The following is a 12,475-nucleotide window of genomic DNA, read 5'->3' on the forward strand; positions in this document are numbered from 1 at the left end:
CATTATCAATAGAAAAACAATCTCTAAAATTAGCTTCAGTTAGAGGAGATGGAGGCGACTGAAATGAAAACATATGCTTAAAGTACTTTGTTTCCTCCTTCAAAATATCATTTGGTGAATCATGGGTGACTCTGTCATTTGTAACCAGTTTCAGTAAATTCTTTTTGGTAGCATTCCTATGTTGAAGATAAAAAAATAATTTGGTGCATTTTTCCCCATATTCCATGCAGTTTGCTTTATTTTTATAATATATTACACTTGATCTTTCTTGAATACGTTTCTCCATTTCTTTTTGTTTTTCCTCTAATTTATTCTGAGCCTCTATGTTACAGTTTTTATTGCTATCTACCTGTTCTGTTAGACCTTCTATTTCCTTTGTTAGTAAGGACTCTTTTGACCTAAATTGCTTTTGTTTTCGAGATGAGTACTGAATTGCATTGCCTCTAAAGGCACATTTAAAGGTGTCCCATACAATAAGGTGATTTGCTGTACCTATGTTATGTGGGAAAAAAATCAGTTATAAATTCCTCTGTCCTAGTTAAAAACAAGTTATCATCCAATAGGCTTTGATTAAATTTCCAATATCCTCACCCACATGGAAATTCAGTAAGAGTAATGTATATGCCAATTATATGATGGTCCGGAAATAGGTGTTGGTTACACTGGAGATAAAGCTGGGTCTTTGGTGAATGGGTCTTTGGGATGGGGAGACTTGCCTCAGTTTGCTGCTCAGGCAGCTTCATGTTGTCAAAGATCCTGAAGACGATTCTGAACAGATCCTGCCACCAGTGTTTCTCAAAGGTGTGTCCATAGGTCTTCATCACCTCAAACATCACCGTCAGACCCCTGACACACACACACTTTTTTACAATACACCCTTACCATCATTTCAGACTTTAGCCTCTAAAATATTCCCATCTAGGATGACACAGGACTGAAACTCTTCTCACCTCGTCCTGACATCCAGTTTGCACCTATTGATGATGCAGGACAGCTCAAAGAGGATGGGGAACCACCCCCTCACCCACACCCGGTCCTCTGGGACTACATTCATGTCATCGCTGGTGTAGTCTTTGAATGCCTGCCAGAGAGAAAACAGCATAGTTTACACCATTCCCTGAGAGGTGATACACACACACGGACACACAAGCGCAGACACACACACACACATGTGGGGACACACTAACTCTATAACGGTTTAAGCCGTATTTACTGTTCACTGTAGGCTTTCCTGAATTTGCCCCATCGCCCACTCAAAGTAGGTTTTCGTGCACACACACACACACACACACACATGGAACTAATCCCCTCCTCTCCTCTTGTCCACCCCCACACAAACAAACAGAAAGCAGGCAGCATGGCTGGAGAGTGTCTGCATAGGGAGGAGACCTTGGAGAAAAGCACTGGCAGTAAGCACCAGTGATGTTTTCTAACATGGTACATTTTCATGCTGTTATCCAGAGTGACTCACAATGTTTATCTGATAAGTCACAAGAAAACTATAAAAGCTTTAGGTGGGTCACAGTACAAAATGTTTTGGGGACCAGTCATGGTCTACCATGAACAACTATGGGCAATACCATTTGATGTTCAGAAATGACTGATTTGGGTTCAGCTCTTACATTTTACATTACATTTTAGTCATTTAGCAGACGCTCTTATCCAGAGCGACTTACAGTTAGTGAGTGCATACAATTTTTTCATACTATGAGACCTGATAATAAACCCAGTCCAGGGAGTGTTTGTAACTGACCTGGGGCCTGTCGGAGACGTATTTGGCACAGTGTCGGATGAGGCGGATGGCCTCCATGCTGGTGTCGGGGAAGGAGGCGTTGCAGGCGAACTCAGATAGACACTTGACTGCATCCTGGAAGGAGTCTATGGTGGCTTGGAAGTGCTTCTCAAATACATTCGCTGAGAGAAGAAGAGAAGAAGAGAAGAAGAGAAGAAGAGTAGGAGGGAAAAAGAGAAGAAGAGGAGAGAAGAAGAGAAGAAGAGTAGGAGAGAAGAAGAGAAGGAGAGTAGGGGAGAAGAAGAGTAGGGGAGAAGGAGAGAAGAAGAGAAGGAGAGAAGGAGAGAAGGAGAGAAGAAGAGAAGGAGAGAAGGAGAGAAGGAGAGAAGGAGAGATCAGAGGAAAAGGATGACTGGAGGTAACTTATCTGTCAATCAGAATGACATTACATTGCCCTGTCATCAAAAAGACTCAACTAAACCTCAAATTGAGGTTTAAATATGAATCTAATACTGAAACCATCATATTGAAATCTTATGTGGCAAATATATATATATTAAATATAAATATTAAAATAAAATCTTAAAAGATAGAAGATAATACAGATCAGATAATGAAGATCAGTTCTTAGCCCGACAGATGGTTGTCTCTGAGATGTCGGTCTGTGTGTGTCTCAGTAACTCACTGCTGATGTGACCCGTGGTCTGGAAGGCTAGCTCTACGATGCTCTCGTCCTGGTCCGAGGCAGCCAGGTGGAACACTGAGAAGATGTTCTTCCAGCCCGACCGGATGTTCCCCGCCTGTGAGTTGACCATTTGGGCTATACAGCGCACCACCATGTCCCTGATCGTTGGAGATCTGGAGCAGAAGGAAGACACGTTGTATGTGAAAGAAAGATGCTTATTGGACTATGAGGACGATCATCAATAGTGCAGTAGCAGTCAAAGTACAAGTACCCCTGCTACAGCCCTTTATTCCGGCAGTCTGATTATTCCTTTTTGGATGTTGTGACATGATAGGTTCCGACGGCGACTGTTGTCATAGCGAATCATTTTTTCTGTGCTTTGATTAAGGAGAAAGGACCAGCCTCTGCACAAAAGTACTCTCACAAACATACTACACAAACACACACACACACACACACACACACAGGCTGAGTCTAATGAACACATAGCACTGCGGGCGTCCATGGCTTTACGTGGCTCCCTGCCATTTCCTCTGAGCTGTAACACTCTTCTCACAGTAAGCCAGTGGGTGGATTTGGGCTGGTAGTTCTCCTTCACATCAATGGAAACAGCTTTCAACTGTGCGATTCTGAGCCCTCCAATTTTAATCAACTGTATCTGTGTCACTACAGAATCTGAGAAAAGAGTCACAGCTTCTACTCAGTTGTCTTGGAGTCAGTTGCAAGAGTGCTTTCCTGGTGCTCAGGCAAAAACCAAGAAGAGATATTATATAAAATCCCTATCTTGATCTCTGGGTTAGTTCTGACTGTGCCAGTTTTCTCCTCCTCAGAGAGCTGGGTGACACAGTTTGACACAGTGCAGTGACTCAGTACAGGGAGACTGTCTGGCTGCAGTGCTAAGAGAGACAGCTGCTGGAATGTGAACCACAGAGGTGCAACACAACACAGACCTTGTAAGGCCAGACTACTATAGCCAAGTGCCTACGCAACTAGGGAGTGTGTACATATACCAGCACACACACCGCAAGCTCATTCAACACAAGTAGGACACGCACACACACAAACACACTCACACAATACAAATCAGGAATAACGTTTACAGCAACATCCTCATTACCTGTTCTTTTTCATGATGTGCTCGAAAGGCCTCAGAAAGTCCTTCTGGAATCTGAAGTTTGCCAGCTCTCCCTTCTCTAGAAACTTCATGGACAGCTGCCGGAGAGAATCCACGGCAAAAATAGCCACATCCTCATTGGGGTTACATCCAACCTGAACAGGGAGACAGACACAGTATTTTAACATCTCTATTCCACTCTCAAACTTTAAGTGTAAGTGCTGTTTGAAAAGACAGCCGGAAATGTCAGCCTGTTTTGGTAGGATGGAGTTTTGGCCTGCCTGGTGACATCACCAGTCGAGTTCCAAACCTCTCAGCCAATAACAGGTAGTTTTCAGTTTTCTCCTCCCCACTCAGACCACTCCCCATTTTAATTGATCACATTAATGTATTTATTTTTAATTTTTAGGGGGTAGATCAGCTTTAATATTGCAGATAGATCGTAACTTCCATCAATGTAATTGTCTGCATCACTTCCAATCCCCCATATGTTTTTTTCTCTCACAAATATATATATATATATATACAGTGAGGGAAAAAAGTATTTGATCCCCTGCTGATTTTGTACGTTTGCCCACACACAAAGAAATGATCAGTCTATAATTTTAATGGTAGGTTTATTTGAACAGTGAGAGACAGAATAACAACAAGAAAATCCAGAAAAACACATGTCAAAAATGTTAGAAATTGATTTGCATTTCAATGAGGGAAATAAGTATTTGACCCCTCTGCAAAACATGACTTGGTACTTGGTGGCAAAACCCTTGTTGGCAATCACAGAGGTCAGATGTTTTTGTAGTTGGCCACCAGGTTTGCACACATCTCAGGAGGGATTTTGTTCCACTCCTCTTTGCAGATCTTCTCTAAGTCATTAAGGTTTCGAGGCTGATGTTTGGCTACTCGAACCTTCAGCTCCCTCCACAGATTTTCTATGTGATTAAGGTCTGGAGACTGGCTAGGCCACTCCAGGATCTTAATGTGCTTCTTCTTGAGCCACTCCTTTGTTGCCTTGGCTGTGTGTTTTGGGTCATTGTCATGCTGGAATACCCATCCACGACCCATTTTCAATGCCCTGGCTGAGGGAAGGAGGTTCTCACCCAAGATTTGACGGTACATGGCCCCGTCCATCGTCCCTTTGATGCGGTGAAGTTGTCCTGTCCCCTTAGCAGAAAAACACCCCCAAAGCATAATGCTTCCACCTCCATGTTTGACGGTGGGGATGGTGTTCTTGGGGTCATAGGCAGCATTCCTCCTCCTCCAAACACGGCGAGTTGAGTTGATGCCAAAGAGCTCGATTTTGGTCTCATCTGACCACAACACTTTCACCCAGATCTCCTCTGAATCATTCAGATGTTCATTGGCAAACTTCAGACGGCCCTGTATATGTGCTTTCTTGAGCAGGGGACCTTGCGGGCGCTGCAGGATTTCAGTCCTTCACGGCGTAGTGTGTTACCAATTGTTTTCTTGGTGACTATGGTCCCAGCTGCCTTGAGATAATTGACAAGATCCTCCCGTGTAGTTCTGGGCTGATTTCTCACCGTTTTCATGATCATTGCAACTCCACGAGGTGAGATCTTGCATGGAGCCCCAGGCCGAGGAAGATTGACATATCTTTTGTGTTTCTTCCATTTGCGAATAATCGCACCAACTGTTGTCACCTTCTCACCAAGCTGCTTGGTGATGGTCTTGTAGCCCATTCCAGCCTTGTGTAGGTCTACAATCTTGTCCCTGACATCCTTGGATAGCTCTTTGGTCTTGGCCATGGTGGAGAGTTTAGAATCTGATTGATTGATTGCTTCTGTGGACAGGTGTCTTTTATACAGGTAACAAGCTGAGATTAGGAGCACTCCCTTTAAGAGTGTGCTCCTAATCTCAGCTCATTACCTGTATAAAAGACACCTGGGAGCCAGAAATCTTTCTGATTGAGAGGGGGTCAAATACTTATTTCCCTCATCAAAATGCAAATCAATTTATACATTTTTGACATGCGTTTTTCTGGATTTTTGTTGTTGTTATTCTGTCTCTCACTGTTCAAATAAACCTACCATTAAAATTATAGACTGATCATTTCTTTGTCAGTGGGCAAACGTACAAAATCAGCAGGGGATCAAATACTTTTTTCCCTCACTGTACATACTATATACATTTTATGGACACAGTCAATTTTACAATAATTTAGTTTGTTTTTACTCCTGAACTTCCTCTACCCTCAACCTCTCAGATCATTTTCATGATGTCCATCCTGTTTGCTTCTATATGTCATATATTTCTAACTGTGCTCTTTCACAAAAGCTCTCAACCTATAACCTATATACTTATTATGGACACAGTATGCTTTACATTAGTTATCTTGTTGTTATTAGTTGTTGTTAGTTGTTATTAGTCCCATCCTTCAACTTCATTCACAGTAAGGTACTTAATTGTTAACCAGAAATGATTTCATATTGAGATAAAAACGGCTGCAGTGGACCTTTAAGCCAGGTGTTCCTGAGGGAAGTGTTATAAAGGCTGATTAACACCTGGGTAATCAGGTGTGTTGTTTCTCTAGCCAACAACAACATTCATTGATCAATTAATGCAAATAAAACAAATAATAAAAAGCAGTCCCTGACAACCAGAGTTGTGTACCCCTGTTAAACCTCCTGAGTGGCGCAGTGGTCTAAGTGCTAACTGTTCCACTAGAGATCCTGGTTCGAATCCAGGCTCTGTCGCAGCCGGCCGCGACCGGGAGACTCATGGGCGGCGCACAATTGGCCTAGCGTCGTCCAGGGTAGGGGAGGGAATGGCCGGCAGGGATGTAGCTCAGTTGATAGAGCATGGTGTTTGCAATGCCAGGGTTGTGGGTTTGATTCCCACGGGGGGCCAGTATAAAAAAAATATATATATGTATTCACTAACTGTAAGTCGCTCTGGATAAGAGCGTCTGCTAAATGACTAAAAATGTAAATGTGAATGTAAAGTGAAATAAATCCCAAGATGTCCACCTTGTTGAAGTGGTCTCCGATGACCTCCCAGATCCTGGACCACTGCAGTCGGATACGTCCCATGTTGTAGTAGGAGATCTCCACTATCTTCTGCAGGCTGAACATGCGGGGGTGTGTGGGCGAGGCCAGCTCATCCATAGACACAGCACACAACCAGCGCACAAAGTCCACTGAGAACACAGAGAAACCAGTGTTTGTCAATGTTCAGGACAGCCATGGTACAATGCCAACACATCCACATCAGATAAGGATGTAATCAAATACTGTAATTGAATTCAGTTTGGATTTAGAACACTCACCAATTGCATTACCATCCAGTCTGGTAGAACCTGTGAATATTCTGCAAGAACAAGACCATGGTCACATTTAAATGACATATACAATACATTCATTCAAATGATAGAACAATGGCAGAGTTAAGACCCCAAACCAGTCAATGGTAATACAGCAGGATCTATAAGAGACCACTACAGTACACTACCTGTCCACAGCCACCACCACACTCTGGGAGCTGGTTTCTCCTATGGACTCCTGGATACTGAGGATCTGCTTCCGGTCTACTGTCCCACCTGCTGTGCACCACAGGACAGTCAGTCACATCTCCAACATCAAGCATAATGTCAAACATGTTGTATAGTCAAGCACATCACCGGCTTGTTAACTACAGTTTATTTAATCTGTTTATAACCAAAACATGTGTTAAAGGGTTATAAGCACTGACCCAGGCCCAGGTATTCGTCGTTGCTCTGCTCCTTGGTGCTGGTGATGAAGCCCTCTTTCCCCCGAACCGTCCCTGAGATGTACCTGGCCTTCACCCCCGTCCCGATCAGCTGGGCCAGCTCCAACTGACTGATACACTTCATTATCTGTAGGGGGGGGGGGGGGGGGGGGTGGCACACATACAGTCACACATGCATTCAATAAGGCTGCATTTACACAGGCGGCAAAAGAGCTGATCTGCTTGGTCAAAAGACTGATTGTGTAAACGCACCCTTAGTTAGGATTTTTTTGCACAGATTCATTAGTCTTAATTAGTTGACATATATATTATATATATATATATTTTTCACATCGATTGCATCAAAATAAAAAAAAATGGAGACAAAATGATGCAATATACTATAGCTTACAACAGCAATACTGACAGTGATACTATTGTTGCTAATACTGATTACTAGACGTTGGCAGTATGTCCAGACCTCGTGCCAGGAGTTGCCCAGGTAGTTTCCGTCTGTGTGGGCGACGGTGATGAGGGTCTTGATGGTGTCGATGTTCTTCTGCTTCATCTCAGTGATGCCAGAGCTGGCTGTGAGCAGAGTGAAACGTGCCAGGGCCTGCACGTACGCATCCCGCTCCAGCTGTGTGTGTGTGTGTGTGTGTGTGTGTGTGTGTGTGTGTGTGTGTGTGTGTGTGTGTGTGTGTGTGTGTGTGTGTGTGTGTGTGTGTGTGTGTGTGTGTGTGTGTGTGTGAGTGTGAGTGTGAGTGTGAGTGTGAGTGTGAGTGTACGTGTACGTGTACGTGTACGTGTGAGTGTGAGTGTGAGAGAGAGAGAGAGAGAGAGACCATATTCAGTACTGCAGTACTATCTCCATTACGTTTTTGAGCATGCCATCTTTGGAAAACACACCATTTCACCTTTTGATTCAAAGCCCCTCAATCCCTTTCATTGAATTCATATTAATCCTAAGTGAACACATACAGAGTTACAGTGCTAGATAGATTACCTGTATGGTGAAGATGCAGGCTATCCGGATGGCAAAGCGTGTTCCCTCCAGACAGAGAAAAGCCACCTCAGTGTCATCACAATCCTGGAGACCCACACTGAAGGCTGCTAGGAACGGGGTCCAGGCCAGCTTGAACATGGGTCTGACATGCTCCAGGTGTGTGGCGCTGGTGAAGGGAGCCTGGACGTGACTGACAGCCTCCATCAGGGCCTTGGCTGTCTTAGCCATCTGCTCCATCTCTACGTTATACAGCAGCCGCCGCTGCTTCTCACTGGCCACACCTGATCCAGAAACAGAAGTAAAGTCATAGCATGAACAAACCCACTCTGATTTTCACTGGCCACACCTGGTCCAGGATCCGATACAAGGCTTCCTACATGTTGTGTTTTCAGATGAGTGCAGATTATAAAGCAGGCAAGAGGAAGCCACCTGCACAAACACGTGATATTGAAGACGACAAATATACACTATCTCCAACTGAAGAGGAAACTTTCCCCGTTGAACAACAGACACTATCTCCAACTGAAGAGGAAACTTTCCCCGTTGAACAACAGACACTATCTCCAACTGAAGAGGAAACTTTCCCCGTTGAACAACAGACACTATCTCCAACTGAAGAGGAAACTATCCCCGTTGAACAACAGACACTATCTCAAACTTTTCCACTGATCAGTAACCCAATCTAATCAAACTACATCTTAATCCCCTTTATATCTCTTTGATTGTGATGAGAATTCTATGATCCCCACAAAGATATCAGATGAAATGACTCTCGTCAGTTAAATATAAAGCTGATAATTTGCAAAGATCCATTACGCCTCAAAATAGGCATTTCATGTCTTAAACAAACTTATCTCTGACACGCTCAATTTCAGTCTGTAATGACATTGTTGTGCTAGCAGACACAGAGGAACAGAGATACACACTGTGCTTGTTGGATTTGAGAGTCATTTCCTTGGTCCCCTTCATAGCGATCTTCTTCCCAGCGATCTCGTCGTAGATGGCCGACAGATACTCCTCTGGCAGATCCTTGCTGTCGTTGATCCCTCTGTTCATCTTGATGTATTGCTCTTTAGTCATCTTGTTCTTAACCTTTGAAAAGTAAAAGATGAGATTTGTTACCCTGTCTGTCTGCCTACTCTGTCTGTCTACTTTTGTCTGTTTGTCTGTCTGAAATAGCTAGCATTGACATTCCCTTTGCCACTGCTGAAAGTCTTCTGTTGAAACTAAGTGCAGCTCAGGTGATTGTTTCTGTCAGTTCATCTTCCCAAAAACAGGCTGTGGTCTTACCTGCGGACTATGAAGGTCTGTTGTCAACATAATGATTGAGTAGGCAAGGACATACGCAGTGTCTGCACTCGCAAACTCGGTTTGCCTGAAGAGAGAGATAAAGAAAAGGGGAGAGAGAAGATAAACATAACAGAGATTAATAAAAGTGTATGACTGGTTTTGCTAGACATAATTAGACTAATATATCTACTCTGAATTGTTAATTGGACCTTTACTGTCAATTCTTGATTTCTTGTTTATGTTTTTAGATTATTTGTATTGTATTTGCGAGACACCTGCAAATCCGTGTAAGCGACCAATAAACTTTGATTTGATTATTATTGAATACAGATTCATAATAGAGAGCAATCTGATTGTTGCCATTCAATGTGCTTGACACAAGTCTTCTTCTAAGTCTAAGAATCCACAATGCCCAGGGTAGTCCACACTCACCCCTGATTGCATTCTAGGTATCTAGCAGCAAATTTCTCCATGAGCCTGTCGATCTTCTGAGCCTCTCCCGGGAGACGGAAGCCCTCGAGGAACGTCCTGAGAGCGTAGACAAAGTCTTTGCCCTGGAAGTCCATCTGGTCCACATAGGCATACATGACCTCTTTATTGAAGCGATCATTGTCCCCCAGGAACTCACCCACCTGAGTCTGAGAGGAAGACAGAGAGGGAGAGTGAGAAAGAGGGATGGAAAGAGAGGGACAGAGATAGGCCAAGAGAGGCAATGATGTTAAGTTCAATCAATAGATAATGATTTTTCCTAATGCATGTGCTCCTCATTGGAAGTCAATTAACACATATTGTCCTGACAAGCATCTCCTTAACTTCAGAGACACAGCACACTGAGAGGAAAGGACTGTGTTTTCAGAAAACAGCAGTGTCGATGTGTTAAATACATGTTGTAGTCAGTCAGTCACTCCTCTCTGCTCTATTCTCCCTGCTCTGTCAGACTCTCTGGCTGTCTGTTTGAGGGCCTCTTGTTCCAAAGCAGATGTTATGAACACTCTTTAATGCAGATTACCACCACACCGAGCCCCCCTTGAGGCCAGCCAATCAACCAGGAGAGTGCTTCACTCGTTAAAATAAACCGCTCGGGATGCGGGAATCGTCTTGGAGTGGGAGGGTAATGTTGGCAGTTCAACATTAGGAGATAAGTGCCTTGGTGTTTCTATGGGATGGATATGTTCTGCTTTGGGCCTGCAGCTGTGTGGAGGCCGGATGACTAAGCCAACTGTGTGAACCGAGAGTTTAATGAGCTAGAGTGGGTATTTGTGTACTTGCTATTCGGATCCCTATTAGCTGCTCCGATCAATCACTCTACTCTACAATCGACAGGTCAAAAGGTAAAAGGTTCACAGAGCGCAGAGCTGAATGAGGTAGAGTGGGTATTTGTTTATTTGGACCTGCATAAGTCAAATGAAATGCAGTTAACTGAAGTAGATTGGGTAAACAGATTTAAGAGGGTTCTTTACCGAGTCCAGCCTCTCCTCCTGGTGCAGGAACTGAGCGAGGTCCTCCGGGGTGGTTCCCAGCATGCCTTGCTCCTGGAGGTACTGGATGCCCCTCTTTGGTTTCTTGTTGAACCTGACCACAGAACAGAGAACAGGGTAATGTCTAGGGATACAAATTTGGTCAAATTGACGTCAAAAGTTGAATTTTCTTACATTTTCGCAAACCCAAACCCTAACCCTTTTCATAACGTTAACCTAAATCTCCTAACCTGCTACGTTAATTATCCTAACCTGCTGCGTAAGGTCTCCTAAATATGCTTAGTAAGGTGGAGGAGGAAGTGTCCCTCCAGAGCCATAGTGTATAATGTATATTTTGTCCTAATTACAGTAATGAACTAATTAGTAATTGGCTAATTAATCAATGGCATTAATTGATCAATTAAGTGCCAGCGAGAAATGAAAACTAGCAGGACAACATCCCTCACTAAAAGGACTGGCGTTGTGCACCCCTGGGTGGGAATATATTCAGTTGTGTGTACAGGATAAGGTGAATATATTCAAGTATACAGTATAAGGTGAATATATTCAGCTGTGTGTACAGGATAAGGTGAATATATTCAGCTGTCTATAGCGTACAAGGTGAATATATTCAGGTATACATGATAAGGTGAATATATTCAGGTAAACAGTACAAGGTGAATATATTCAGCTGTCTATACAGAACAAGGTGAATATATTCAGGTATACAGTATAATGTGAATATATTCAGGTATACAGTATAAGGTGAATATATTCAGGTATACAGTACAAGTTGAATATACAGTGGGGGAAAAAAGTATTTAGTCAGCCACCAATTGTGCAAGTTCTCACACTTAAAAAGATGAGAGGCCTGTAATTTTCATCATAGGTACACGTCAACTATGACAGACAAAATGAGAAAAAAAAATCCAGAAAATCACATTGTAGGATTTTTTATGAATGTATTTGCAAACTATGGTGGAAAATAAGTATTTGGTCAATAACAAAAGTTTCTCAATACTTTGTTATATACCCTTTGTTGGCAATGACACAGGTCAAACGTTTTCTGTAAGTCTTCACAAGGTTTTCACACACTGTTGCTGGTATTTTGGCCCATTCCTCCATGCAGATCTCCTCTAGAGCAGTGATGTTTTGGGGCTGTCACTGGGCAACACGGACTTTCAACTCCCTCCAAAGATTTTCTATGGGGTTGAGATCTGGAGACTGGCTAGGCCACTCCAGGACCTTGAAATGCTTCTTACGAAGCCACTCCTTCGTTGCCCGGGCGGTGTGTTTGGGATCATTGTCATGCTGAAAGACCCAGCCACGTTTCATCTTCAATGCCCTTGCTGATGGAAGGAGGTTTTCACTCAAAATCTCACGATACATGGCTCCATTCATTCTTTCCTTTACACGGATCAGTCGTCCTGGTCCCTTTTCAGAAAAACAGCCCCAAAGCATGATGTTTCCACCCCCATGCTTCACAGTA

General features: G+C 43.3%; 1 protein-coding gene across 3 annotated transcripts in view; it reads right to left on the reverse strand.

Annotated features, from left to right (window-relative positions):
- Window positions 1-12,475, reverse strand: part of LOC121569230 (brefeldin A-inhibited guanine nucleotide-exchange protein 1-like) — a 92,170-nt gene that overhangs the window by 13,410 nt on the left and 66,285 nt on the right. For 2 of the 3 annotated variants that reach the window (XM_041880028.2, XM_041880026.2), the window contains 15 exons: window positions 10,990-11,101; window positions 9,962-10,167; window positions 9,530-9,614; window positions 9,166-9,331; window positions 8,240-8,520; window positions 7,715-7,873; window positions 7,237-7,381; window positions 6,997-7,087; window positions 6,815-6,855; window positions 6,516-6,685; window positions 3,535-3,686; window positions 2,418-2,590; window positions 1,754-1,914; window positions 951-1,081; window positions 717-846 (listed from right to left, as the gene is read on the reverse strand). In XM_041880028.2, the coding sequence (XP_041735962.1) occupies window positions 717-846; window positions 951-1,081; window positions 1,754-1,914; window positions 2,418-2,590; window positions 3,535-3,686; window positions 6,516-6,685; window positions 6,815-6,855; window positions 6,997-7,087; window positions 7,237-7,381; window positions 7,715-7,873; window positions 8,240-8,520; window positions 9,166-9,331; window positions 9,530-9,614; window positions 9,962-10,167; window positions 10,990-11,101 (2,203 nt within the window). The remainder of the gene's footprint in view (window positions 1-716; window positions 847-950; window positions 1,082-1,753; window positions 1,915-2,417; window positions 2,591-3,534; window positions 3,687-6,515; window positions 6,686-6,814; window positions 6,856-6,996; window positions 7,088-7,236; window positions 7,382-7,714; window positions 7,874-8,239; window positions 8,521-9,165; window positions 9,332-9,529; window positions 9,615-9,961; window positions 10,168-10,989; window positions 11,102-12,475) is intronic. The other variant, XM_041880027.2, reaches the window with a different exon arrangement.

The sequence above is a fragment of the Coregonus clupeaformis genome, chromosome 7 (assembly GCF_020615455.1).
Source record: "Coregonus clupeaformis isolate EN_2021a chromosome 7, ASM2061545v1, whole genome shotgun sequence".
NCBI classification, from domain to species: Eukaryota; Metazoa; Chordata; class Actinopteri; order Salmoniformes; family Salmonidae; genus Coregonus; species Coregonus clupeaformis.